The 26,233-nt window shown below is 52.1% G+C and overlaps 6 protein-coding genes across 6 annotated transcripts; 4 read left to right on the top strand and 2 right to left on the bottom strand.

Moving 5' to 3' along the window:
• Positions 1 to 256: 256 nt before the first annotated feature.
• PODANS_1_4690 (uncharacterized protein) lies at positions 257 to 3,523 on the top strand (the record flags this gene model as incomplete). The annotated part of the gene is made up of 2 exons (XM_001912636.1): positions 257 to 1,965; positions 2,020 to 3,523. Coding segments are annotated over 2 exons (3,213 nt in total), but the record flags the coding sequence as incomplete, so codon positions are not given.
• A 1,904-nt stretch (positions 3,524 to 5,427) lies between these two features.
• PODANS_1_4680 (uncharacterized protein) lies at positions 5,428 to 7,797 on the bottom strand (the record flags this gene model as incomplete). Its single annotated transcript, XM_001912635.1, has 1 exon — positions 5,428 to 7,797. One exon carries the CDS (start codon positions 7,795 to 7,797, stop codon positions 5,428 to 5,430), a length of 2,370 nt encoding a protein of 789 aa, XP_001912670.1.
• Positions 7,798 to 8,204: 407 nt separating this feature from the next.
• Positions 8,205 to 9,287, top strand: PODANS_1_4670 (uncharacterized protein; the record flags this gene model as incomplete). The annotated part of the gene is made up of 3 exons (XM_001912634.1): positions 8,205 to 8,207; positions 8,337 to 8,561; positions 8,634 to 9,287. The coding sequence occupies 3 exons, from the start codon at positions 8,205 to 8,207 to the stop codon at positions 9,285 to 9,287; spliced, it is 882 nt and encodes a 293-aa protein (XP_001912669.1).
• Positions 9,288 to 9,609: 322 nt separating this feature from the next.
• PODANS_1_4660 (uncharacterized protein) lies at positions 9,610 to 12,761 on the bottom strand (the record flags this gene model as incomplete). The annotated part of the gene is made up of 2 exons (XM_001912633.1): positions 9,610 to 11,627; positions 11,681 to 12,761. 2 exons carry the CDS (start codon positions 12,759 to 12,761, stop codon positions 9,610 to 9,612), a joined length of 3,099 nt encoding a protein of 1,032 aa, XP_001912668.1.
• Positions 12,762 to 19,402: 6,641 nt separating this feature from the next.
• PODANS_1_4650 (uncharacterized protein) lies at positions 19,403 to 21,236 on the top strand (the record flags this gene model as incomplete). Its single annotated transcript, XM_001912632.1, has 4 exons — positions 19,403 to 19,449; positions 19,708 to 19,778; positions 19,845 to 20,055; positions 20,129 to 21,236. The coding sequence occupies 4 exons, from the start codon at positions 19,403 to 19,405 to the stop codon at positions 21,234 to 21,236; spliced, it is 1,437 nt and encodes a 478-aa protein (XP_001912667.1).
• A 2,835-nt stretch (positions 21,237 to 24,071) lies between these two features.
• PODANS_1_4640 (uncharacterized protein) lies at positions 24,072 to 25,766 on the top strand (the record flags this gene model as incomplete). Its single annotated transcript, XM_001912631.1, has 1 exon — positions 24,072 to 25,766. One exon carries the CDS (start codon positions 24,072 to 24,074, stop codon positions 25,764 to 25,766), a length of 1,695 nt encoding a protein of 564 aa, XP_001912666.1.
• Between the last annotated feature and the right edge of the window lie 467 nt (positions 25,767 to 26,233).

Genomic DNA, 26,233 nt, shown 5'->3' with positions numbered 1-26,233 from the left:
GCCAAGGACATGATCGGTCTAGATCTCGCCAGCATCTTATGTTTGATGCATGGATAGCATGGTGATACAGCAGCCTGATTTGTGATCATGGTGGTTGTCCCGGATCCCTTTCTTATATAAAGCCGGGATTTGATGTCGTACTTGATCAGTCATTCCAGCAATGATTTACACATTTCTCCTATCTCGTTTTCTAGGAACTGCCCGCAAGCTCATCGATCAATATGAGTGCGAATCAGCACACACAACTCGGAGATAGGCTCTCAGGCCTTCAGCGGGCTGTCAAGAAAGCCCTCAATCCAGTGGCAGAATATCCTCATGCCCCTGGAAACTTGAACCTGAAGCTACACCCGATATCATAGGTGCCATCAAGTCGCTGGGGTTCAAGGATTATGAAACCCTGCTCGCCTTTCTGAACGCCGCTGTCCAAGGAGCTGTCGACGAAAATGAACTTTTGCTGGAACGGCTGATCCAGCTTCTGTCAAAGCTGCCCACTATCTCCAAGGAGCGCAAGCAAATCACGGATGGCCTCCTCACCCAGCTGTGGAATAGCCTCGACCATCCACCCGCCACATCACTAGGCCAAGAATTCCGCTATCGGTCTGCCGATGGCTCTGGGAACAATATCAATCACCCCGAACTTGGGGCTGCCAACAGACCTTATGCCAGAACTGTACCTCCCTTGACATTTCAAAATCCCAGCCAGCCCGACCCGTCGACAATCTTCGATATGCTGATGGCACGTGGTGACACTTTCCAACCACATCCCCAAGGTATCTCTAGCGTAATGTTTTACCTCGCAACTCTCATCATCCATGACTGTTTTCAGACGTCCTTCTCAGACTACAACATCAACCAGACTTCTTCTTATCTCGACTTATCACCCTCATACGGTCGAAATGAAGTGAAGCAAAAGGCCATGAGGACCTTCCAAAACGGTCTTCTCAAGCCGGATTGCTTCAGTTCCAAGAGAATTCTTGGGTTTCCTCCTGGATGCGGCGTCTTCCTGGTCATGTTCAACAGGTACCACAACTATGTGGTGACACAGCTTGCCAAGACCAACGAGAATGGCCGTTTCAACAAGCCAGGCACGGAAGCAGGAAGTGCCGCCTGGGAGAAGTACGACAATGACCTGTTTCAGACAGGCCGTCTCATCACTTGCGGTCTTTATGCCAACATCATTCTTCACGACTATACGAGGTCGATTCTTGCTCTCAATCATGTCGACACGACGTGGAGTCTCGACCCTCGCACCAAGTCTGGCAAAAACATGTTCAGTCAGCCATCCCCTCGTGGTGTCGGAAACCAAGTTTCGGTTGAGTTTAATCTTCTTTATCGGTGGCACAGCACTGTTTCTCAACGGGATGAGAAGTGGACCATCGATGAGTTAACTCGACTTCTGGACGGCAAGGACCCTGATGAGGCGGCGTTGCCAGAGGTACTGAGGGCTCTGGCAAAGTTTGATCGCGATATTCCTAGTGAACCTGAGAACCGGAATACACTCGGCGGGCTTGTTCGCCAGGCTGACGGCACATTCGAGGTTGATGGCTTAGTGAAGATACTCACCGAGTCCATTGAGGACATTGCCGGCTCTTTCGGTGCCAACCGGGTACCTAACGTGTTCAAGACGGTAGAGATCTTGGGCATCAAGCAAGCGCGTTACTGGAATGTGGCTACCCTCAATGAGTTCCGGGCTTTCATGGGTCTCACCAAGCACACCACTTTTGAGGATATCAACCCCGACCCTGTGGTGGCCAAGAAACTGCGGGACTTGTATGACTCGCCTGACTCTGTCGAGATGTATCCCGGGCTGGTTATCGAGAAAGCCAAGCCTCCTATCTCTCCTGGAAGTGGGCTTTGCACAAACTATACCACGAGTAAAGCAATTTTGTCTGATGCTGTCAGTCTCATTCGTGGAGACAGGTTCTACACTCTGGACTACACGCCTAAGAATCTTACAAACTGGGGGTAAGCACCACCACAATCTTAAAGCCATGTTCATGAAAACTAACACCGATCCAGCTACAACGAACCCAACTCCGACAACAAAATCAGCCAAGGCCACGTCATGCACAAGCTCATCTTCCGCGCCTTCCCCAACCACTTCCAGCACAACTCCATCTACGCCCACTACCCCTTTGTCATCCCCGCCAAGAACAAGCAGATCCACGACAACCTCGGGACCTCCCCCAACTACACCTGGGATGAACCCCAACGCCACGCCTCCCCGGTCGTGATCAGATTTTACCAAGTAGCCAAAACGATCCTTGCCAACAGCATTCCCGTCTCCTCCAACCCCCCCTGGAACAGCCCCCAAACAACACCATCCCCACCTCCCACTACTACCCCTATAGCCCTCACAGAATCCCAATCTGCTTCTCTGAATCGGTTCTGCCAAGAAAAAATAACCTACCACCTCCAAAAGAGCAGCATCCCTATCGTCTCTTCTTCCCTTGCTGACACCCGCAGCGAAGTCGACATAATCCGCGATGTCCTCTCCCCCGTCGCGACGCAGCTCTACGCGACAATCTTCAACCTCCCGCTTAAGACTTTGCAAAACCCTCATGGCGTCTACAGTGAGTACGAGCTCTTCACTGTGCTTGCCGCCATCGCGGGTAGTGTGTCCCCTGATGTGGATGGTCGTGCCAGTGAGTTTAGAGTCAGGCAGACGGCGAAAGGGATGGCGGGTAAGCTTGGGGGGTTGGTAGTCAAGGAGTTGAAGGATGAAAAGGGGGTGGTGGGGGGGTTGTTGGGGAGGGTGGAGGGGTTGGTTCACCGGCATGTTGGGGCTACTGAGGATGAGGTGGAGATTGGGAAACTTGGGAAGGGGGTTTTGGAGGGGGTTTTGAGACGGGAGGGAGGGGATTTGGAAAAGGTTGTTTATGGGGGGGAGGGGGTGGTGGTTGGGGTTGCGCTTGGGGTGGTGGAGCTGGTGAGGGTTTTGGGGGAGATTTTGGACTTCTATTTGGGGGAGGGGAGGGGGTATTTGGGGGATGTGGGGAGGGCTGTGAAGGCTGGGGATGAGGAGGAGGTGGTGATGTATTTGCTTGAGGGTTGGAGGTTGGGGGGTTCGGGGGCTGTGTTGAGGAGGTTGAAGGGTGATGTTGTTGTCGCACCCGGCGGGGCAACTGCGAACTTGAAGGCTGGGGAGAGGGTGGTTGTGGATTTGACGGCTGTGGGAAGAGATGGCGGTGTGTTTCCAGATCCGGAAAAAGTGAGGCTTGATAGAGATTTGGAGTCGTACTTGCTGCATAATATCGGGGGTGGGTTGCTAGGATCTGGCGTCAGTCGCGTGATTTTGGCGGCTATGTTCAAGGCGGTGGTTGGACTGGAGGGTCTACAGAGGGCGGATGGGACAAGAGGGCAGCTGAAAGGTTCCCAAGCTGGTCCGTCTTGGGATGGGCAGATTCGAGGCGAGATTGGTGAGAGTCAGAATGGAGGGAATGGACTGAGGACCTACATGACGGCTGATCAGAGGGCGTTCTCACCTATTCCGAGCACCATGAGGGTGAGATATGAGGGATGATGTAGAGAACAGATAGGAGGTATGGAGTGTTTCTATGTTTTTAACTCAGGCTGATATTGCTACGAGAATAGCTATCTGATAGCCGGACCAGTTTCAAAACCCTCTCATCCTTCTTCTTGCGTGGCTAACATGAAGGAGAATTGAACTAGGACCTGGATTACGGAAAGGTATCCTCATCTGCATCATTTATACCGCCGTAGCCAGGTTTGAAGATTGGTATTCCCTCCATGACGCTCAGCCTGTGGCATATTTGTTGGAATTCATTGCTCTTGGGATCAACGCCTGCGAGTTCTTTGCGATATTCTGGTCGGACCTTGTACAGACATTTGCTACAGAAGGTGTTCTCGATCAAAACTCCTTGCATGCAGAGTCTGAGGCAGCCCAGGATCCAAAAACGCTGGCAGGTGAATGGCTTGTGCACCACATCGCGCAAGCGCGGTGGCGTGTTGCTGTTGGCTTTTGAAGTTGTCAAGATAGGCGAGGTCTGCTCTTTACGTTGAGGCTTTTGTCTGTTGTGTTTCTGAGAGGTGCCGAGAGAGTAAAGGGGGAAAAAGGAGTGCGGAGAGACCCAAAGAGAGACAATGAGTGCTTCTGTGCTTGCTCACAAAATATTTTCGGCTTTTGTGGAATAAATATCTATCTGGATCAGGGGATGAAGCAGCAACTAAGTGAAAGTGGGTGAAAGGTTAATAGCATTGCAAGGGCTTATGAAACACCCGATATCTTGAGAGTTAGATCGTCAAGTCTTGTAAACATCATGGATTGTTCATAATAGGGATGACTATACTTGAGGCACCTGAGTTGACTCATTGACGCACTCCGGAGTGGAAGCTTCTATCTAACCTGGAAACCTGACAGAAAATCCCACGTTGCTTACACATAATGTTTGCTCCGCTATGATGTCAATACCAAGATAATATTGCTATGATCAAGGCTGTCCAGCGGCCATATTCAGTCCTGAAACTAAACTCGGTCAACTTGCTTCCTCCGCTATGGTAAATACTTGGACATCAGCCGACGTTTGACCTCCTGGTGTCTCTCTTTGTCCCCTACCCTTCGCAATCCGTTCTCCGTGTTTTCATTATTCTTATCCTCGATGGCGTCCCACGCGGAAAAGTCCTCCCTGAACAAAGGGACCCTCTCCTCATGCACCAGTTTATAGAGGGCGTCTTTCCATTCGGGTGAGTTAGGCATCAGCCCCGCCAATCTGTCGAGGTATTTCTCACTAAGCCTGCTCAAGCAATTTCCACAAAAGCGGTAATTCATGAACACCCAGCCTTTACAAGGCTTGGGACAGCTCAGAATGTAAAAGCGCTGGCACTTGAGCTTATCAAAACCCTCGCCGGTCGGCATGATTGCGGTTCTTGTAACAGAATTTGGCGCCTTTTGGTTTTTTAAATGGTTGCTGGAGAAAGCAATGGCAGGTTTGGATGTTACTGTCCAAGAAGGAAAGTCTAGAAACCTCATTCAGGGAAGGAGATTTATATAGATCTTCTGCTTTGACTACCTCGTCTTTCTTTTGCGAATGATCCCGTCACAATTTAAGGAACATCTGAGTTGGGTTTCAGACTCTGAGTCTCTTAGAAGGCCCATCTCTTTAGAAATATCTGTGTTGTCTGTGTTAGCTTCGTTCCCTTCCGTTGGTAGGTAGAGTCCATGACATCACACAATAGTGATACAGCCATCGCGTCTTTCAAGGTTGGCGTGGTACACCTCGTGATATTCCTTCATTGACGCCGTTGTAAGGTATCTAGCCATCATGGGCTGGGTTCCACGGCTCGTGGGCTTTCCACTGGGGGCCCGGCCCTTGGCATACCTCAGGCATCTTTATGTTGGCTCGGTTCCATTCCTTAGGTAAATTGTTTGCCTTGCGCCGTGCGATACACACCATCATCATGGCCTTGTTACAGAATCCTCAGAGTTTGCTTTGTTCCCTTCTTGAAGAACTTGGCTGCCAAATCTTGGCCCCCATTTGCATGCTTCCCCATTTTCAGTCGGAAACTCCCACGTCGCTTACAGAACCTCAACTCATCATCATCTACAGTCTGCTCGACTATTATTCCTCTGACCCCCACAAGTTGTCCCGTTGACAAAGATGACAAGCCAACAAGCAATATTCTCGCTCCAACCCCAGGATCCTGAAGCCCTATCTCAATCACGCTTCTGTACTCGCCAGAATCCGCCAACATCACCAAGACCCAACTGTCTGCAGCTCCTTCGAGATTACCCCCCTTTCGAGAGTATGTCCAGTCAAAGTCATCATCTCCAGTACCTTCAGTCTGTAACCTCTCAGCCCACACAACGTCACCACACCTCCCCGCAATGCGACAAATCGGTTGCGTCACTGCCCTCAAAAAGATATACCCCCCACTCAGTCCTCCATACATCGCCCCTTTCACAGCTGGTTCAACCCCCCATTCTTCCACAGCGGCATACTCCTCCACTTCATGCCGCCAGCTAGGCACCTTCACCACGCCATCAAGACTTGCCCACGACCAACTCGGTGCTCTGTATCTACCGCCAGGTGGTCTCTTGTTATCTCTTCCCTCAATCGAGTCAGGATACCACAACAACTGCTGCAACCACGTCCCCGGATTTGCTTCATCGACCAATAGCCCAGCCGCATAAATGGGCTTTTCTCCCCTGTGAGCACTAACTTGGACGATGTGGCTAGCAAGCGCGGAGATAGCCCATAGTTTGTCACCTGGTTGTGATAGAAAGCGTTGGGTATAAGTCTTGACGATGGAGTTCCACTGCAGGTAAACAGGCTGGTCGATCAGACTGCCTATGGGGTATACTCCTGGAACGAGGGACTCCATACCGGGGATGGTTCGGTTGGTTAAGTTGGTGATTTTGCCACCGCAGCCGGCGAAGGAATTGAGGCACGACCAGTACAGTTGGTTGACACCGTAGATGAGGATGCGGCGGGATAGGAGGGATTCTTGGAGGGTCCAGCCGCGGGTTGTTATTGGTTCTATAGTGGGGTTGGGGGACTGTTTGGCGAGGAGGATGTTGTGGACTTTATCGGGAGTGTCGTCATTGGTCTTGGTGTTATCAGATACGATTAACTGAGCGTGGGTGGGTGCCATGTCGAAGTCAGTTGCTGGTTGCCGTTTTTGTAGGAAACCATCCACGGCTCTAGAGGCGGAAGCGGCGAGGATTGTCAGGGTTGCTCGACCGTAGTAGGAGGCCATGCGGCTGATTTCATGGGCTTTGTCGGGGTTGTTTCCCTGGCCATCGAGATCATCTTGGGGGATACACAAAGCATCGATCCAGAGGTAGCGGATTCCTATCTGCCTGGCGACCCAGACCGCGTCTTGGAGAGACTGGTCTAGCTGGCCCAGCTTGATGCCTTCGGTCTTGTAGGTTTGAAGGTTGGAAGCGACTAGTTTGGAATTCTGATCACCGCCCCAGCAGTAGGAGAGAACTATGAAGCCTGTTTGGGCAATTTGCTCAATGAGCTGGCCGTCTTTGTCATCGACTGTGGTCTCGATCAGTTTGATGTATTCTGCATCAGCCCCAGGGGACGGTCCGGTGGCAATATCCAGGAGGCGGGTGGGTATGTCCCTGGGGTCTATCCTTTCGTAGGACAAGGCACCACCCGGCCAGCGGGACACGGTCATATGGTTGATCTGATCGGTTCTGCACCAGGGATGGCTTCTCATGCATGTTTCGAAAGATGACCTAGCGAAGTCGATCGACTGGGCTGATTTGACATCCTGCACGTAGGACCGCGACGACACGAGACTGAAAGACGGGTCATCGCCCGTATCCCAAGCATCAAAGTCTCCAAGGTCATGTCGTGTTTCGTGTTTGTTGCCATCATCATCAACCCAATGGCTGAAGAACTTGATATCTAGATTGGCTCTCCCAACCTCATTCGATATTCCGGAAAGTTCAAAACGTGACCTTTGCGTTAGAATTCCAACTGCTTTTTTGGACTTCCAGCCGCTTGGTGTTTCCTGGATCTTGAAGAAGCGAGTGACTCTGTGAATAACCCAGCGATAGAACTCGCAATGGTCAGACTCGGCAGCGGTCAGGGCCTGTGAGAGATCGTAAGGCAAGGTTGAGCAGTAGCGAAGATCTAAACCACTAATGCCTGAGAATGGGCGTGCACACTCGAAGCAGACATATTCGCCTTTATCTGTAGTCCTGCCTGGACCATTATACATACACCCGAAGCAGCAGAGAATCTGGGGTTTCAGTTCGAGATGAAGTTGTATGGCTGAGCAGTGGTAGCAGATATGTGGATTCTCAAAACTGAAAGGCGCCATGATGGTCTATTTTGAGTCTTGATTACCAGCAATAAATGGATAGCTGAGTGTTCGCGTTGGTTGATGCCCAAAGAAAAGGGGTTCAGGGGCAATTTCATGGTCCGTGCGCTGCCCAGAGCTCTTTTGTGGCTGACACAGCTCGTGGGGCGGCAGGCACGAGCCACATACGCCAGCCTCGAGCTCCCACCCTGGCCCTGGAAAGCCAAGCAACGCGCAGCTCCAGGCTGCCTGATGGAAGCTCTCTGTCCAGCAGCAGCTCGCAACGACGCAAGCCAGACTCCAACTCGACCATCACCAACCCTTGAACTCCCACCTTCGGCAGTGGAAACTAGTGACTTTTCCCACTCCCTCAAGCCCCGCCAATTCGACCGCTACAACAATAATAATAACCCAAGTTCGCATTCACAATGGTTAGTTGACCCCCCCCATCTCGCAACCGCAGCGAAACCTACCTTACCCACCACAACCCATACCCAAGCGAACCCCTCCAAAAAGCGACAATGACATGCTGACAGCGCGACCTCCTCCCGCAACAACAGACGTCGATAGGAACAGGCTACGATCTCTCCAACTCCATCTTCTCCCCCGATGGCCGCAACTTCCAAGTCGAGTACGCCGTGAAGGCGGTCGAGAACGGCGGCACCTCGATCGGCATCCGGTGCAAGGACGGCGTCGTGCTCGCGGTGGAAAAGATTGTCACATCCAAGCTCCTCAAGCCAGGTGCCAACAAGCGCATCGCGACCGTGGATAGACATTTGGGTGTTGTATGTTCCTCTCTATTTCGTTTCCTCTCTCTTCGTCCATCCCGCCCACTAACACGACCTTCCCCCTCCCAGGTATACTCCGGCATGCTCCCCGACGGCCGGCACTTTGTAGACCGAGCCCGCGACGAAGCCCGCTCATGGCGCGACAACTTCAAGACCCCCATCACAACCTCCGACCTGGCCTCCCGCATGGGCAACTACCTCCAAGCCCACACCCTCTACCAGTCCGTCCGCCCCTTCGGCATCACCGCCATCGTAGGCGGCTTCGACGCCCAGGAGGAGCTCCCCGTCGACGGCCAAGTCGGCTCCGGCCCCTCGTGCGGCGCCGGCGGCAAGAACCCCGACAAGAAGTACGGCGGTCCTTTTCTCTACATGATTGAGCCCTCGGGTCTGTACTGGGGGTACTATGGTGCCGCTACCGGCAAGGGGAGACAGGCGGCCAAGGCTGAGCTGGAGAAGCTGGACCTGACGGGCGAGGGGATCACCTTGGAGGAGGCGGTCAAGGAGGCGGCGAGGATTATCTATGTTGCGCACGATGACAGCAAGGATAAGGAGTTTGAGCTGGAGATGAGCTGGATCAGCGGGAGGGATGGCCCGACTAAGGGGTTGCATCAGGAGGTTCCCAAGGCGTTGAGGGAGGAGGCGGAGAGGTTGGCGAAGAAGTCGCTGGATGATAGTGATGATGAGGAGGAGGAGAAGAAGGAGGGGGATAAGATGGAGGAGTGAACATGATTAAAGAAGAACGGGCGAGGCGTTGCAGGTGGGAACAATCGGACTTGTATTTGTAAACATTTGGCAGCGATAAATTTATGGCTGGCGGGCAGACTGGAGGTAGAAGATACCCCATCTGTGGCCTGTAGGCCTGGAATTGCATTACGGACTTGCCCTGTTGGAGTGACAGATTGGAGGTTATGGTTAGTCGTGATAGGCATGTTCTTACCATATGATTTGCAGCAACATGTGGTTGGGGTGTTGGGAACAAAAATCAACATTTGGGTATTTATCCATCTCCCACACTCTCTACATACACCACATACACATCACTTCTCTACTTCTCTTCCTTCTTCTTCGCAGCAGCAGCACTAGCAGCAGCACTAGCATGAGCCTGGCACCAGTTGAGCCAGTCCGAAAAGAACGACGCTTGAATCTTGACCTCGCCACGGAACCACTTCAGCTGCGTCTCGGCATACAGGTTGAAAACCTTGGCCATGTCATCGCTCTCAGCATCATCATTGCACATGAGTGAAGCAACAGTCAAGCAGCACGTCGACACAGCCTTGGTGAACGCATGCGAGGGATCCCTGGCCGCCTCCTCGTGCAGCTTCCCCAACATCTCGTAGTGCTCGTCCCCTTCAATAGCAGGTGTTTTCCCCTCCGACCTCGCCTTCTTGATGCCCTTTGACAGGTTCTGAACCGCCTCGTGTGCCTTGTTGGCGAGCGGCTTGGCGGTTGTCGTGCGGATGAGGTTGAGCAAGGGGAGGACAGCCTCGAAGACGAGGGGGTTCGCCTGGGTGGATTCTTTCTTGACAAAGATACCCAACATGTCGAGAACGCGGTGCTTGAAGTTGATGACGGTCTCCTTGGCGTCCTTGTTCTCCTTCTTCTTGCTGGTGGCTTTGGCGCGGTGTCTGAAGATCTCGGCGAGTTTCTCGTCGACGGCTAGCATTTCCGAGTCGGTCATGTCTGAGCCGTCGTCCGAGGCTGCGTCGGCGTCCTGGTCTAGGCGGTGGGTGCCGAGGGCTGCGGAGAGTTCCTTGTCGAGGGCGTCGAGGGTTTCTTGGTTTTCCTTTTCGGCTTCGTCGTCTTCGTCGTCGGAGCCCGAGTTGTCCTCGCTGTCGGAGTCACCTTCATCGGAACCGGCGTCTTCGAGGTTGGCCATCTCGACGTCTGAGTCGAGGGCTGCGTCATCTTCGATTTCGCTCTCATCGTCGCTTCCGGCTTCGGCATCCATCATGTCTTCGTCTTCGGTGCTGAAAAGTGCTTGCTGGCCCTTGGCGCTTTCATCAGCAGCCAAGGGATCAGTCAACAGCTTGATGGCTTCTGCTGACATGAGAGGGGTGAATGCCTCGAATACCTGCCGGGACACCTGCTTCATTAGTGCTGAAGGTCGAGCAACCATGGCAAGCAGGACTTCGACAAGGAACTCTGAGATACCGCCCTCTTCCTCGTCGCTCTCGCCAACAAGCTTCTCATAGCACTCCTCAAGTTCATCAAACAAATCCATGACATCAGGATCCTGGTTGTAGAACTGAAGAATGCCAACAGCAAATAGCAAAGCCAACGCTTGTCGAGGACCTTTGGTTTCCTCTGTGGTCTTGTCGTGATCAAGCAAGTCTTTTAGCCTCTCAAAGGCACGGGGGAGGACAGTGAGGGCAAGCTCGTCCTCGGGATCCACCTCAGTCTCAATGGACAAAATGGCATCACAAAGATCACCAAAGGCATCTGACCTGCTGGTGAGCTTGGCAAACGCAGATGTTGCCCTTGTCCGCAGTGTTTCGCGGACCTTCTCAGGAACAGCATTATTAGAGTACGCAAGCTCAGCGAGAACCTTGATGGCCTTCTGGGCAACGCCTCTCTTGTTCGATTCCTTCGCATACTGTTCCTCTGACAACGCGCTGGAAAGTCTGAGGAGATAGTTGCCAAGGGCCTGGTAATACTGTTCGAGGTCTAGACCACTCTTGGATGGGTCCTTGAGCTGCAAGACCTTGAGAACAGGCTTGATAGTATCGGAAGTGGTGTTCTGGAGCAGCTTATCGATCGTCTTGGTGTTTGTTCGCTGGTCAAAGTTGTACGCACCATGCTTCCCGAACAGTCCCTTGAGAATTGTTGGCAGCCAGTTCGGGTTGTGATGAGCAGCGACCTCAAGGGCCTTGAGCGCTTTGATAGCCGCCCGATGCAAGTACCGATCCTCTTTGGCAGCCTGGTTCATCAAGCATGCCATCAAGTTCTTGCTGAACAATGTCTTGACAATGAACTCGCAATTCGGCGCGCCTTCGAGCATCTTCTGGAAGATCATGAAGCCTGAAAACTTCTGGCTGTCTGAAGAGTTCTTGGAGAAGAAGCCCTCTGCAATCGTGTTAGTAGACCTATACCTTGACAAACATCACTGCCAAACTCACCGTCAACAACCCGACTCCAGAACTGCTCAAACTGCTCCGAAGCCTCATTCTCCGACTTCTGCCCGGCCTTTGCAAAATGCGCCAGTATCAAATCCCACACAAAGTGCAACTGCGCCGTCCAATTTCCCGCCTTTGGCTTCTTCGCTCCTTCATCACTAGTCTGCTCCCGTCCACTATCCTTCAACGCAGCCGGCAGCGAAGCCAACGAGCTCCCCGCCAGCGGATTCCTCCACGGCTGCGCTGGAACCTTCATATCAGGAAACCTATCCAACGCCGTAACCCAAATCCCCACCCCCTCAGGCGTCTTCGCAAACCCTTCCTCGGCCAACCTCGCAAGCGTCTCCTCCGCCATCTTCTTCCCCATCTGCGCCACCGCTTGCACAATCACATACCCGCACTGCGTCTTCAACCAACTCTTCTTCATCGACAACCCAAGCAACAACCCCAAAATCTCCCCCCACTTCTTTTGGTCCTGAAACAAAACCCCACTCCGAACAAAACACTCCACGCCAAACAGCTGTCCAAACCAGTGGTTCCTCTCTTCTTGCCCAGCCAGGTTCCCAAAGGGTGTGGTGCTCTTGACGAGAATCTTCTTCACCTCCTCAAAGCTCAGCCCAGTGTATTTCTTCTCCGCTAGATTTTTCTTCCCGTATAACTGCCCCAAAATCTCTGTCAACACCAGACTGAATCCCAAACGGGAAGCATTCCTCCCGCTCGCCAACCCGCGAAAGAGACGCTTCTCGAGGTGCCGACGGAGAACGGGCTCGTCGACGCCATCCCCAGAGAGGAGGCTGGAGATGATGGAACTGGCGGCTTTGATGCGATCGGATTCGTCTTCGCGGCCGAGTTGGTCGTAGAGCTCCGCTTCGCGTTTGCGGTCTTCGCCCGTGGGGTGTTCGACGAAGAGGGTGGCCTTGGGGGTTTTTGATTTTGTTGATGTCGAGCCGTTGCTTACGGGAGCTGGTGGTTCTGTTGTTGTTGTCGTGGTGTCATCCTTCTTGGAGCGCTTCTGGATTGGTTGCTGAGCAGCGGCGGTGTCGTTTTGCGCCTCTTTGGGCGTTCTTTTTCTTTTGCTGCCCATGATGGGTGGGAGTTGGTGTAATGGAAAGGACAATTGATCTGTTCAGTAAGGTGAGAGGTGTGGTGGTGGTTGAGAGCGAAGGGTATTTTCTTCAATGCACCAAGCATCAACTGTCGCAACAGTAGCAATCGCAGAGCATGGACATGGGCTTCCATACAGCTCGAATCAAGCACTGCAGCCAGGAAATTTTTAGCGGGGCATCATTTTCTGCCTGTGTTTACCGCTTTCGATAACGAGAAACGGGGTTTCGGCTTTTGCGCTAGGGTCCCCTCGTTTAAGAGTTGCATGCGATAACCTGAAAGCTTGCAGAAAAAGAGGTACCCCGATTGATGCATCTTATATTGGACGAACTGTTTCTCAGCTGTTCGGGTTGACCAAAATGTGTTCTAGAAACTCTTGCAAGGGAATTCCGGTACAGTTGCTGCGGCATTATCCCTGCTGAGTGCAGATACCGACATGAGTCCGGACGAAAATTTTGAAGACGTGGGTTCTGTGGGTTGCTTTAAGCATTTGTGCTGGACATGGATCATGGATGGTTGTTTCAACGGTTTGTGAGGGCTCATGAGAGGGGCTGAGGTTGAGGCCATCATGGATATTCGATAATATTCCAACTGATCTTTTTGATTGACGAGGTGAGTCTTTTGCGCAGGTGTTATCCAAAGTGATGAAAACCAGTGGTCTGGTGTTGTGGTTGAGGTCATCCAGATATTCCCAATCCATATTCTCATAGTGCCGTTTGCCTTTTCACTACAGGACAAGAAATTATTTAGGTTTATAAGTTTTGACGTCAAAGCAGATCTCATTCTCTACCTGTTCTCCGGATGTGGTTTGTTGTCCCATATACTCTCTACATTACCTATGTAAAGAAGAGCGTCATAGCTGAGTTTGTAAATCCTCGTTGTACTCGGAGCAACACCGCTATGCTAGCGTGCCAACTTCAGGACAAGATTGCCAGAAATTTGGCCCTTTTCACATATCGAGCAGTTCAATATGTCAGAGAATATGAAGTCACATTCGGTCCCTTTACATATGCAATTCTACAGTTAGGCTATACTGTATAGGCATAGAAGCAGATGGTTGCGTAGCATCTAGTGAGCACTGGTTCTGTGGGAATAGATGAGTAGAAACGTCGTACTACCTCGGTCCTAGCCCGAATCCTAAAACCAGGAAGTTGGCTTCCTGCTTCCCGTACTTTGTTATGGTCTTACAACCATATGGTTTCTACGGGTGACAGCAGCTTTGCTCAACGTACCACTCCGTCAGACAAATACGTGTAAGTGAACATGCCCCATCCAGACAATCCCAATCTCTTCAAGTACTGGCTGACAAACTGTTCAAGACTCCAAGCGAAAGTCTAGTGTGTCGTTCCCCCAGCTCTTACTATTGTCCTCACCCATCATGGAATAGAAAGCGAGAAGCAAGTGAAACATTCCCGAATACCACTACCAGAATGCCAGCTTCTCGGTTCAGACATGCGCTCGCCATCTAAGACAGAAAGCCCAGACCGAGATGCCTTCTTCCTGCTCTCACGTACCTGCCTCATCAGTAGATATCACAGCATCCAGACTATGGTCATCTCTTCTGCCAGCGCGAATATAAAACCTCACTGTGGACAAGCCTCTAGCTTGAACAGTTCCTAGCCTCGTCGGCAAAGTCCTAGATCTTATCCTTCCTGCAGGGCCTCAGCTAGCATCTACTTGGCATAGCAGCCAGAGAAAGATTCCCATGGTTCCCCGAGCAACTGCATCCTCATTCAATCATTTTGAAGGCATCTTTTGTTCAGGCTGTGCGCCCGAGGAAATCTTTATTTCATCCAGCCGAACAGCGTCTCCATCATCCACTCTATCATGGATCCCCAAGAAGCCAACCAAGCCCAACGCCGCCGTTTTCTCACGACGAGCGGTTGACATGACACCCATGCTCGGCTGAGCATAGTGGAGTTGCTTTGGTCCCCGAATACTACCGACTTCTGTTAAAAGCAAAACCCTCGCCAGAACAGGTGACCAGTATCCTTGCGGGGGTCGTTGTAACTAGAGCACCGCCGCCGCCGCCGCGTTCATGTTCTACGGCAGCGAACCTGCGTTGTCATTGCTTGTACTCGCTGTCCAACTAAAGCTGTGCGCGCTAGCCGTAGCTGGCCGGTCTCTGAGGAAACCGAAGGACGGAATGGCAAACACGCCTCGCCGTTGGTGAGGCGGCGCTGACAGCGGGAAGCAGTATTGTGGGGAATAAGCATCGCCAGAGGGCCAGTTGGCCGCCGCGCCGCCCAGTGAGCCGAAATCCTGTGTTGTCGCCAAGAGATAATTCCTAGCGACCAGTGCTAGCGGAAAGTGTTGTCTCTAAGGAAGTGTGTAGGCCATACGACGTTGTGGCAGGCATCTTTATTGAGACACCTGTGGAATGGTGGTGGTTGTCTTTTCATGATACTGTAAGAGCTCCAAAAAAATTTCCGTTGGCTCTCGTTGTCTGAACATTAAAGAGCAAAATCTCGCTGAGAACTTACATGTCTTTGGGAGATACTGTCTCAACCAACCTCGAGCTCACCGAGGTGAGCGTCTGATACCCAAAGAGGCAATCAGCTCAGGGGAGCTCTGCTCGTTCATCAGGTGACACCGCGTCCCTCGAGCATGCGCGATAGCTACCCCGCGGCGAAGGCGGCACGAAATTTGTGTCTTGTGTGTTATGTGAAGTTGCTTCTCGCGTTTTCATTGTTTACTTTTACCCCGCGAACTGTAAATGCAACGGCGATGTGTTGGCAAGTTTCTCCCCAACAACCGAGCTTCACCTGTCGTACGCTGCACTCCGCAGAAGTCTCTAGTAACCTCACATGCAGCTTCTCAAACAGACCCATGACGAGAAAGGAGCCCAACCCCCTCATACGGTTCCATGGTGAAATCCGCTTTTGGCGGAGGAATGCGGGACTTTCTCAGCGTGGTCTTTTGTGGCGCGGCTGATGTGAGCTGGGCCGCAGCGAGTTGAAGACCGAAGCGGCAGTCCCGGCGCGTCTGGGCCTGCGCCGAGATGTCAGTCCGGATAACCATTGGATAGAGATCCGACCGCTTCTGCTTGAGCTGGCTTCTCCATCTTCAAAAGATTATGCGAGTCATTGGGCTGCCCTGCATCGAAACCACAGAGCGGGGTATGAAGACAGACAACGTTGTTGAAGTTGGCGATGGCATCTCCAAGTATGTAAACAAACGAGACGTCATTCATAACGCTGCTTGACTTTGTATTCTGGCTCTTGTTTGACCGTCCCTTCTTTCCTTGGTTCTTGGGCGGATCAGACAGATCTGAATGTCGCGATTTGACAAGGTCAAAGGAAAGAATGCTGAAAGGCGATTGGCAGAGAGGATGGGGATTCGAGACGCTATCGGGCGATCTTGTTCAGCTTGGGGAAAGCGCCGAAGCGCGCCCCAGCCCTGCCGAAGAGGATGACGTCTTTCCCAATTGGGCCATCAAGAAGGCTGAGGCTGGGCGGACTGCCCCTCACTCCAAGCAACGCTGTGCTATTTCCAGGCATTGCTCGATATGCCCTCTGGTCGCTCGACAGGAAGGAGACCGATGTTAACATTCGGTATATCGTTCGTTTCGTTAGAATATGTTCTTGGGAGCCGCATGAATTCTCCGAGGCGGAAACAAAACTGGGGTCATGGGCTGCTGTCTGACTAACCCCGCAACCTCATTTTTCCTCCCTTCCCGGAAACCGTGATTTGCTTCAGTTGTATTCTGCCGGCTGATTTGATGAGTCTGAGACGAGAGAACCCCTCACATACAGCCTGTCTCCCAGTAGGGTAGCCAATGGCAGGTGAGAGAGGCCCGCGGCTGGAGAGGGTTGATGTCCAACACGGCCACTTCAGAAGCGGGGCCAGGGCCCTCTGGCCGGGGTTGTAGCTGGAGCGAGCCTTGGCAAGCTTTTATCGAAGCGATTCTCTGACGCAATTCTCATCTCGAATCTTGGACAAATGCTTCCAGACATGGGACCGGTATCGTCATTGCCAAGATCAACATCCTGTTGTAGATTGGGGATCGTGATGATGCCGTTGCTGCCAGCAGAGTTGGACGCGGCCGGAGAAGCGCGTGTCTGGGTTTGGAGATATCGAGAGTTTGACAATAGCTAATGGACCAAAAAGGAACCGAGGGCAATCGGCAAGGGAAGGCGGGCAATTGGAGACGGTCATTGGTCTAAAGATGTGTGGAATTGTGAGGCACAGACAGTGATACTGTTTTGCCGCATGTTTATTGCTAGGGAGCTCCTGTTTGGTCTGTGCGTCGGCTTCGTTCGGTGATGCTTCCAATTGTTGCGACCATGAGCTTCAACGGTCAGGCAGGTCTTTGCATGCATTTCGCATATGGTTTCTTATTCCTGATGAGAGTCGTTGACATGTGGACGAAGCATTTGGCTGAATTGTGAATTCCACGATGAACTGCCGGCCGTCAGTCGATATTCCGACATCTCAATGGTCCGTTGCTCGCTGCTGGGCTAATTTTGAGATGCACTGTGATGGAGTAGAAGCGCTAACTTGCAGCGCTTGACCGCTAACAATACATACTGGATCCCAATGACCTTTCGGGCATGTCATTCGCTGGGAGTATCTTCCACGGCTTCTGAAACATTGTCCCAGGCACTGGGATGTTTACCCGAATAGGACGGTTGCTGGGTCAGCATCAAAAGCTGTAGGGAGGTTGATGGCTCCATGTACATACAACCCCCCTTTTCTCAGGCCGTTCCCAGTCACCTTGTGAACAAGCTTCAAGATCGGGTCCTGAGTCTGCAACAAAATATCCCAAGGGAGGACTGAGAGGTGCCGTGCGAGGGTCTTAGAGCTTTGGGACTTCTGAACGATATCTGGTGGCTTGAAGCCGACTTTTTAAAGATCTTCCTCCCTCGGAGATCTAGGAAATTATTTGGCGCTTTTTCTGACCGGCGACCGGCCAAAGCCTGTCGGGATATTGAAGACTCTCAGGCCGGTCAATGCCTATGGGTATGTGGGTAGAAATTTGGACTGTGGATAGCCTCAGGGAAGAATGGGATGACGAGAGGCCAGATGCCATCCACCCATGCCATTTGAACTGTTGCCCTGGCCAGGCTCTGGACGTCAAGACAATCTCTCAAACTGTCTCTTGTCTCCCAGATGTCTCATTGCATTTGCTGTCGTCGCGGTGTCATTGATCATGGCCATTACTGGCCCACTGCTTCCTCCACTTACATGGACGACCGACTTCCGCGCTTTTTGCTGTGCCTGCTAGCGACCCTTTCGCCAGGCCGCCGGCAGCTGCCCCAGAGCACGGTGTGGCGGGCCCATGAAGAAGCCACTGGGGGAAGCGGCGCATGGAGAGAGAATCGGAATCACGGAACATACAAAATGGAACAGCTGCCTACGGCGGCTGTTTTCATGCTGAAATGTACCTCGATTGTGTGAGGTTTTGCCGATGCTGGGCTCTCACAAGCACTGGTGTACTTTGGTACCTATCAAAAGTACTTTGTACCTTTTTCCATGGCCCTGCGGCGGGTACAGGGAAGCTGCTCCAGCGCTCCACAATTCCCAAAGCAGGGCCCCCGTTGCGCTTAAGCAGCTGCAGCAGCCAGGCTGGGTCCCAGTTGAGTCTCCCCTGACAACCCGTAAGAAAATCAACTGCCCTGCTTGATTGGGCTTCCCTGTCGATGCTGTGCACGACGCCGGCAAGGAAAATTCCTTCTTAACCACCTGCTGCCCATCTTGTAGCCTCGCCCTCGCCCCTCAACAGGCCCTTGGGTGTGTAACGTTGTCGTCGACATTGGTATACGGTGAACAGCTTTGGTTGTAGGAAGGGATACCTTATCCAGAAGCTCTCCTTTTCAGCAAAACAATATCCAGGGAGTAGAAGAACTTCCATTCTAGCCTCCACACCAGACCTTCTGTGGTCCGACACGCCCCGGCCAGTCAGCCTGCTGCTGCATATCACCCCCCCGGCCACCCCTTGTCCATAACTTGGCAGACCGTCCATCCTCTGCACCTGCAAAGAACCAGAACTTGGAGCTGAACAAGAAAGTGGGCGGCACGTCATAAAACTCTCAAAATCGACCTCGATCCGACCCCATTCCCTCTCCATTCACGAGTATCTGGTATACAGCAGCGTCGGCAACAGTTAGACGGGCAACTGGCGATCTCGACGAGAGCAACCGAGCACCTTCCCGGCGTCAGCTCCTTGCCCTGGCTGCACCCACCGGAGCGGAACCCCGCTATCACCTCGTTACTGACTGGCCTCAGCCATCCCGGTTCTGCCAAACGCACTTCACAGACCGCCCGCGTTGCACCGGACGACGAGAAAACTGAGGTCAACCCCAGCAACCAGTGCACCGAATTCAACCTTTAAACCTCAAGACATCCTTTTACACCTTGACGAATGCTCTCGTGATTTCAGTAAGAGAAAGTGGCAGCTCGCAGCATTGGCCAACCGCGACGGCTAGCTCAGAGCTTCACCATCCACCGTCTCGACACCCTCGACTGTTGGCTGCTGCTGCACCACCCACTGCACGACATCCAGACATTGTGCCTCCACGTCAAAAATAGCCACCCGATTTCACCTCTTGAGTTCTTCGATAGCATCATTCACCAACCCTCTCTGCTGTGTACATGCGATAAGAGAACCTTGGAGCCACCATGGAGACCTCTTCACCGTTGGCCGCCATCCGGCCGGCGCCTCCCACGTTTGGCCAGTCGAACTTGTTTGGTCCGCCCTTGGGTCCCAGCCCCTTGGGTCCTGGGTCTATGAATATCTTCCAACGTCAGAACCCGGAGTACTTTAACATCAAGGCCGTCCGAGGCTCTTCTCCCGCGGCCTCGTTGGCGGCGGACCTGTCACAAAACTTTAAGCTCAATGAAGCCAGGTGAGTGTTTGGACCTAGGCTTTGGACGGAAAGAGCATGGACGTCCAATAACTAATCGTGTACGCAATGTTGCAGTAGCCCCATGTTTCCGACGCCGCGTCGCGCCCTATTTACCACGGCCACCATGATGGACGGATTCAAGTCTCGTGGTAAGCCGGGTGTGGTTGAGAGACGTGCCACAAAGTGGTTGGACTGACGAATGTGTGTGCGTGCAGAATATCTTACCACGCCTCCATTGGCACCATCGTCGTCGCCTGGTAATGTCGACATGATGGACATGTCACCATTGCCGCAGAAGGGTGCCTTTGCGGGCCATGTCGAAGTGGCATCTCCAACACCGAGCATTCCTATGAGTGATGATATCATGATGGAGTCTCCCATCCCACAAAAGACTGTCATGGATACATCCAAGGCCGTTGGTGCCGAGTAAGTCTAATGACACGCGCTCCCAGCCCTGCGGATCCCCAGCTACAAGGTGCTAACGGTTTTGCGTTTTTAGAGCCCGCAGAAAGCTTGGTTTGATGCGGCCATCTCTCAGCCGTGCCAAAGGTTACACTACGGGGTCCATCCCGGGTCGTTCCAATGGTGATAACCAGTTCCCCTCCCTAAAGCTCGGGGGTGAGGTGCAGCTCGGCTCCTCCCCTTCGACCTCGATGTCGTTGAGCGAATGTTTTCAGGACTCGCCTCCTCAACAGAGGCGGTCCCTCAGTGCTAATAGCCCTTGCATGATCATGGCAAGCAATCGCCCAAGGCCCCAGTTCAACTTGCCTGGTCTTAGCGGTGTCCGCAACGGATCACCAATCAGCCACTCTCGCAAGTCTTCGAATCCTGCCGGCCGGCCGCGGAGGTGGACGACTCGTCGCTCACTGAGCATGTTTGAAAGCGCCGAGGAGATTATGAAACCCAAGGAGCCTGACGCTGCTCTGCCCGAAATCGAGGAAACCCAGGAGCCACTGCTACCGCATTTCATGCCCGAAGATGAACAAGATAACATTCCTCGCATTACCCGCGACACCATGCTTGAAGTGTTGGACGGCAAATACAGCGACCAGTACCAACACAAGATGATCGTCGACTGTCGCTTCGAGTACGAATATGAGGGTGGTCACATTGATGGCGCCATCAACTACAATGATAAGGATCTTCTGGCAGACCATCTGTTTCGCACTCCCATGCCAGGGCGCACCCTTCTCATCTTTCACTGCGAATACTCTGCTCACCGTGCTCCGCTCATGGCTCGCCATATCCGTTCCCAGGACCGACAACTGAACCAGGAGGCTTACCCGAGACTCACATACCCTGATGTTTACATTCTGGACGGGGGTTATAGTGGTTTCTTCTCTGAACACCAAGAACGCTGCTACCCTCGGGCGTATGTTGAGATGGGCGCCGCTGGGCACGAGAAGACTTGCGAGCGGCTGATGGGCCGCTTAAAGCAGCAGCGCAAAGGGCTGGGTCGTGCGCAAACGTATGCATTTGGTGATCGGATCCAGGATTCGCCAACTGGACCAGGTCGTGCCATCAGCCGTGATTGTGAGTTTGCGGACCTTGGACAATCGCCACTTGGAGCGGATCGTGGGCCTCCACGACGAATGGTCTCTTTCTAAAGACCAACATCACTCATGGGAATACTTGTTGGATTACACTGCATCCTTACCTATTCTTCAGCAGTTGTCACCTCTGCTCGCCAACCACAGCTTTCCCGGAGCAGGCTCATCCGCAGCCACTTTGTCTTCTATGTCACATACCTCATTCGTACACATGCTGCCCTCTCATCGCGACTGAGTAGGGTGCAGGTTTGTTTCCGGTAGGATTGATACCCTCACGATCGTCGACAAACCCAGCATACTTGTTTCTTCTTCTCGGCATTACTTGCCACCTTTTGGCATGTATCACTTCAGCAAAGGCCCATCATGTTTTGGATGCCTATCAGCTCTTCGGTACTGTCAAAGTGTCAGTCCGCATTGCGGCGTGGACTGGCATGTATTCATAATGTTTAGCGATCACGATGATACAGCAAAACGGTCTTGTTTTATCTTACTCGCCGCTCAAGAGCTGTTACGATTGCGCGTCATCAGCCCATTCGCGGGCACCTCATCTTCCCTTATCAACGTCTGTACGAAAAAGCACTTTACTGATCAGAATATCCCGGTTCGGTCCGACACACATCGAAACCACACCAAAATTGTTGTTTTTGTCTTTTTTTTCTTTGTAGCATTTACACACAAGATACCCCTCCTGGTAAACCGTTTTCGCACGGTGGATCCAGACGTCGATTCCACGAACATGCGTTCTGCAGTGGTTTGCAACAGGTTTATTTACCATGGAGGCCAGGGAAAATGGAGGAAGGGGTCATCTTTGGTGTTGTTTGCTGGTCCGAGGGGAGGAAGCATAAGATGGGAGGAGAAACCTTTACTTGCGACGGACTGCGGCTCACGACTTGATTGTCAGATGAGTTTTGTTCAAGTTCCTGCCAGGATCAGATGGAAGAAATATGGGATGGGACAGAAGAATAACGGCTTTAGAAAGCCCTGGGATCTTGGTGAACAAGATATCCCTGTGGTAAAAAGTCATCCTCGTCTGCTCCCCTTGCCTGGACATCATGGGAAACTCCTGTACTGCTTTTGTGTGGGTGATTGCCATCGCTCCCCTCTGGCAACATACAGCAATTGGATGGATGATTGGGTTTTTATTGGCGAGCCATCAATCAGCATGATACGCGATGATGGAGAACTCGAACCGAGAAACCGCCCTTCCTTTTTTTTTCACTGTTTGGGAATATCAGAACAAAAAAAATCACGGCCACGGGTGCTTGTTACGAAGTAGCTTTGTACCTAGCGAGTTTACAGGCTGAAGCAAAAAACAAGAACAAAATGAAGTTTAAAAATTACTTGACGACTGTCGCACTTGTTGTGCTTTGACTTGCATGTCCGTCGTCATGTGGTCATCAAGTTTGTGACTTCATCTTTCATCAAGTTGTGACCCAGCATGGAAGCATAACTTGGACTCTGCATGTCAAACACTTGGGCCCTTTGCCAAGGATGGGTGTTTTGTGTTCAGGGGAAATTTGCAAAGCGGGTGGGAATGTAACGGTTTGGTGAGTAGAGGGTTGTCGGAGAACACCTAACCTAACCCGTTTCTTTGTATTGGTTTAAGACAGGGCAGGGTTGCGATATTGGATGACGGGATGGCCGCCGGTGGGGATGGATTTTTTTTTTGAACTGTCGGATCGGGTGATGGTTTCTGGGGTTCGCGGGGCAACGAGTGAGAGCGGGTGGGTTTTGATGGGCGGTGATGTGGCAAGGAATTTATGCTTGGTTGGCAAGAAGCAACAGCTGATGGAGAGTGTAGATCAGAGATGGACGGGGAAAGGCGTGCTGGTAGAATGAGAGGCTGCAATCTCAAAAAGTTTTTCACAACTACGATATGATGGGTATAAGAGTGTATAACACGGGATGTGTTATACCTCCGTTCCAAACTCTCCGGTTGTCATTTTACCTGTACCGTGGATATGGTTTTCATGTCGGCCATTACCGCATGGAAGAAAAGAACACATGTCAGAGTTTTCGTTGAGGTGAACGTTTCCCTGGAGACGATATAGCCGTGGGTAAGGGGTGAGGTTGTAACCAACTATGTACTAGAAAATTCCACCCCTTGTCCTGTCGTCGTTGAGATAGCCGTTCCGGGGTGGTGTGGTCCGGGCTTTGTGTGGAGCCCGGCGATGGCCTGGGATGGCGGAATGCGGACCGGAGCCCGGGTTGTGTGGGGTGTGGAGTTCTCGGATCGGATAGGTAGTGTGGGCTCCGCTTTTTCTTTTTGCGAGACAGGTGATCGGTTGCCTAAAGGGGGAAAATGTAAACAATGGGGGAATGCGAGAGAAAAGGGGGGTGGGACGGACGGGGATGGAAATGCTGGTGATTTGAGATGTTGCGGTGCGGTGTGCATTTGCATTAGGGGCGGGTGGTTTTGTGCATGGCTTGGGGGTGGGACCTTTCGTTTGTGAAATGGTGCTTCGAGAAGGTTGAGGTTGGAGGTTGGTGAACTGGTGGGTCTGCGGGTTGGGGTTGGAGGTGGGAGGATCAGGGTGCCAAGGCGGGAGAGAGCTTCGGTGGAAGATAAGCGATAAGAAATTTAGGGCGAGGCGCGTCATTGCTTGCTGAAGCGCGCCTGCTGTGAGTGAGATCGTGCCTTCCACTTATGACATTTGTGAGATGAGAGCGGTTCAAATCTACCAACCACGGAATCGAGATATCAACTTTCTTTGTTCAAGGATAAGAGGAAACCATCTCACAATTTTTCAAGATATCTTATTTAATTGGTAATTTTTGTGATCGGCGGTCAACATTTCGTCTCACAACAACCTCAGGGGGCCGGCAGCCTCTTATCCTCATCCTCTTTCTCAGAGCATCTGCTCTCATCACATATCATCTTTATCAATCAAGATGGCTGCCAAAATGTCAGTTCCCAGTACCCTTCAATTCAGCGACGCCACATCAACTGACCAAATCAGCTTCGTGTTCGGCAGCATTAACGGTCAACTCCAACCAGCCTTCAGCAAACTAGCTACACTCCATGCGAAAAACGCCTTCAGTTTTGCCATCGTGACGGGCAACCTGTTCAGTAGCGAACAGGATGATGAGCAGCTCACACAGATCTTGGATGGGCAGATTCAAATCCCTTGCCCAACGTACTTCACAGTTGGCACTGTTCCTCTTCCCCCACGTGTGGTCGAGAGAATCGAGAAAGACGAGGAAATTGCCCCTAATCTTCATTACCTCGGGAAGCGCTCAACCACAAAGACATCTGAAGGTGTCCGGATAGTCACACTCGGAGGCTTACTTGACTCGAACATTATTGCTGGTCTGTCTAAGGAACAGATCTCACCGTTTCACACCGAAGGCGATGCAAAGAGTCTCCGAGGAGCTAACAGTGCAGACATTCTCCTAACAACAACTTGGCCATCCGATGTCTGGAAGAATAGCTCAAAGGCTAAGGAGATGAGCATCAACAGCACCACAGCCCCTTCCAACCCAGCGGTTGCGGAACTCTGCGCCGCCCTCAAGCCCAAGTATCACCTGTCCATGTCACCAGATGACTTTTGCTTCGAGAGAGAGCCTTTCTTTCCTGAGAAGGCAGAGGAGGAACAGGACAAGGGTATTCAACTCACACGCTTTATCTCGTTGGCACCGTGGGGAAATACTGCCAAGGCCAAGTCGATGTACGCCTTTACCCTCAACAGAGATGCCATTATCACACCACCCGCCGGGAGCACAATGACCCCCTTCTACAAGCCTGCCACCACGAAGCGGTCTGCTGAAGATGCCGGATTCTCGAGATTCTCACATGCAGACTCGCGACATGAGCGCAAGAGTCACCGTCGCCACCGCGAGCGTTCTCCGCCACCCGGACCGGAGAAATGCTTTTTTTGCCTGTGCAATCCAAATCTCTCAACACACATGGTTGGGTGTATCGGCGAGGCTGCCTATCTTGCTACTGCCAAGGGCCCTCTCACGACCAGCGAAACTTACAAGGAGCACGGTTTGAACTTTCCTGGTCACTTCGTCATCACGCCCGTTGACCACGTAGCGACGCTTAGCAAGACCGAGCTAGGGGACGAGCAGGCCAAGACCACGTTTCAGGAGATGAAGCGGTTCCGGGAGTCACTTCAGAATATGGTATCAACACTTTCGAAGCACAAGCTCGGGGCTGTGACATGGGAAATCAGCCGATCAAGGAATATTCACGCTCACTGGCAGTTTTTGCCTGTGCCGATTGAGCTTGTCAGCAAGGGTCTGGTGGAGGCTGGGTTCCGCGTGTTGGCCGAGGATATGAAGCTGGGGAAGTTTGTGGTGAAGGATTTTGAGACCACGGATGAGGTGGAAGGGGATTATTTCCGGGTTTGGATCTGGGGGGAAGAAGATGATGAGGTCGAGGGCGGGAAGGTTATTGGCAAGAGTTTGTTGATGCAATTTGGAGATGAGATCAGGTTTGATCTGCAGTATCCGCGCAAGGTTATGGTGAAGTTGCTGAAACTGGAGAATCGGACTTTCTGGCAGGATGTGGTGCAGACTGAGGAGGAGGAGACGGCGGACGTTGCTGCGTTTAGGGAGGCGTTCAAGGAGTGGAACTTTACTTAGATGGGAGGTATTTGGTTTCATGCTTCATGAGAGCAGTTGATTGTAGGCAGGAGATAAATGGGATGGGGATTTGATTCATCTAGACGGAGATACCAATGCGATGATTTTTATTGCGCACACCCAACAATTCGTTTAGTTCTCAAGGAGTCCTCGTTACGGTGGTGGTGGACATGATGTCACAAGACGAGATATGTGTTTAAGCCCCCATTGGCGTACAACCGTATATGCATCTGTCCAGTATGCACATGGCAACAATGTCTACGGTACTTATGCAATAAAGCTACATGTCCTATTGCCCCCACCAACCCGCTCTTATCCGCATATCGGCTTATCTTAGCTTCAATGGCCCCAGACCCTTGCCAAAAAATTTCCAGAGGTCAAGGTGCTGTTTCGCGGTGGTGTTTTCGCGATTGAAGGCTTTCTTGGGCTCTCTTCGCAAACACCAACAGCCCAGATCACCACCCACC

This window comes from Podospora anserina, chromosome 1 (genome assembly GCF_000226545.1).
Source record: "Podospora anserina S mat+ genomic DNA chromosome 1, supercontig 1".
Taxonomy (NCBI): Eukaryota; Fungi; Ascomycota; class Sordariomycetes; order Sordariales; family Podosporaceae; genus Podospora; species Podospora anserina.
Note: the sequence above shows the minus strand (reverse complement) of the source record. Positions and strands in the feature narration are given on the sequence as shown.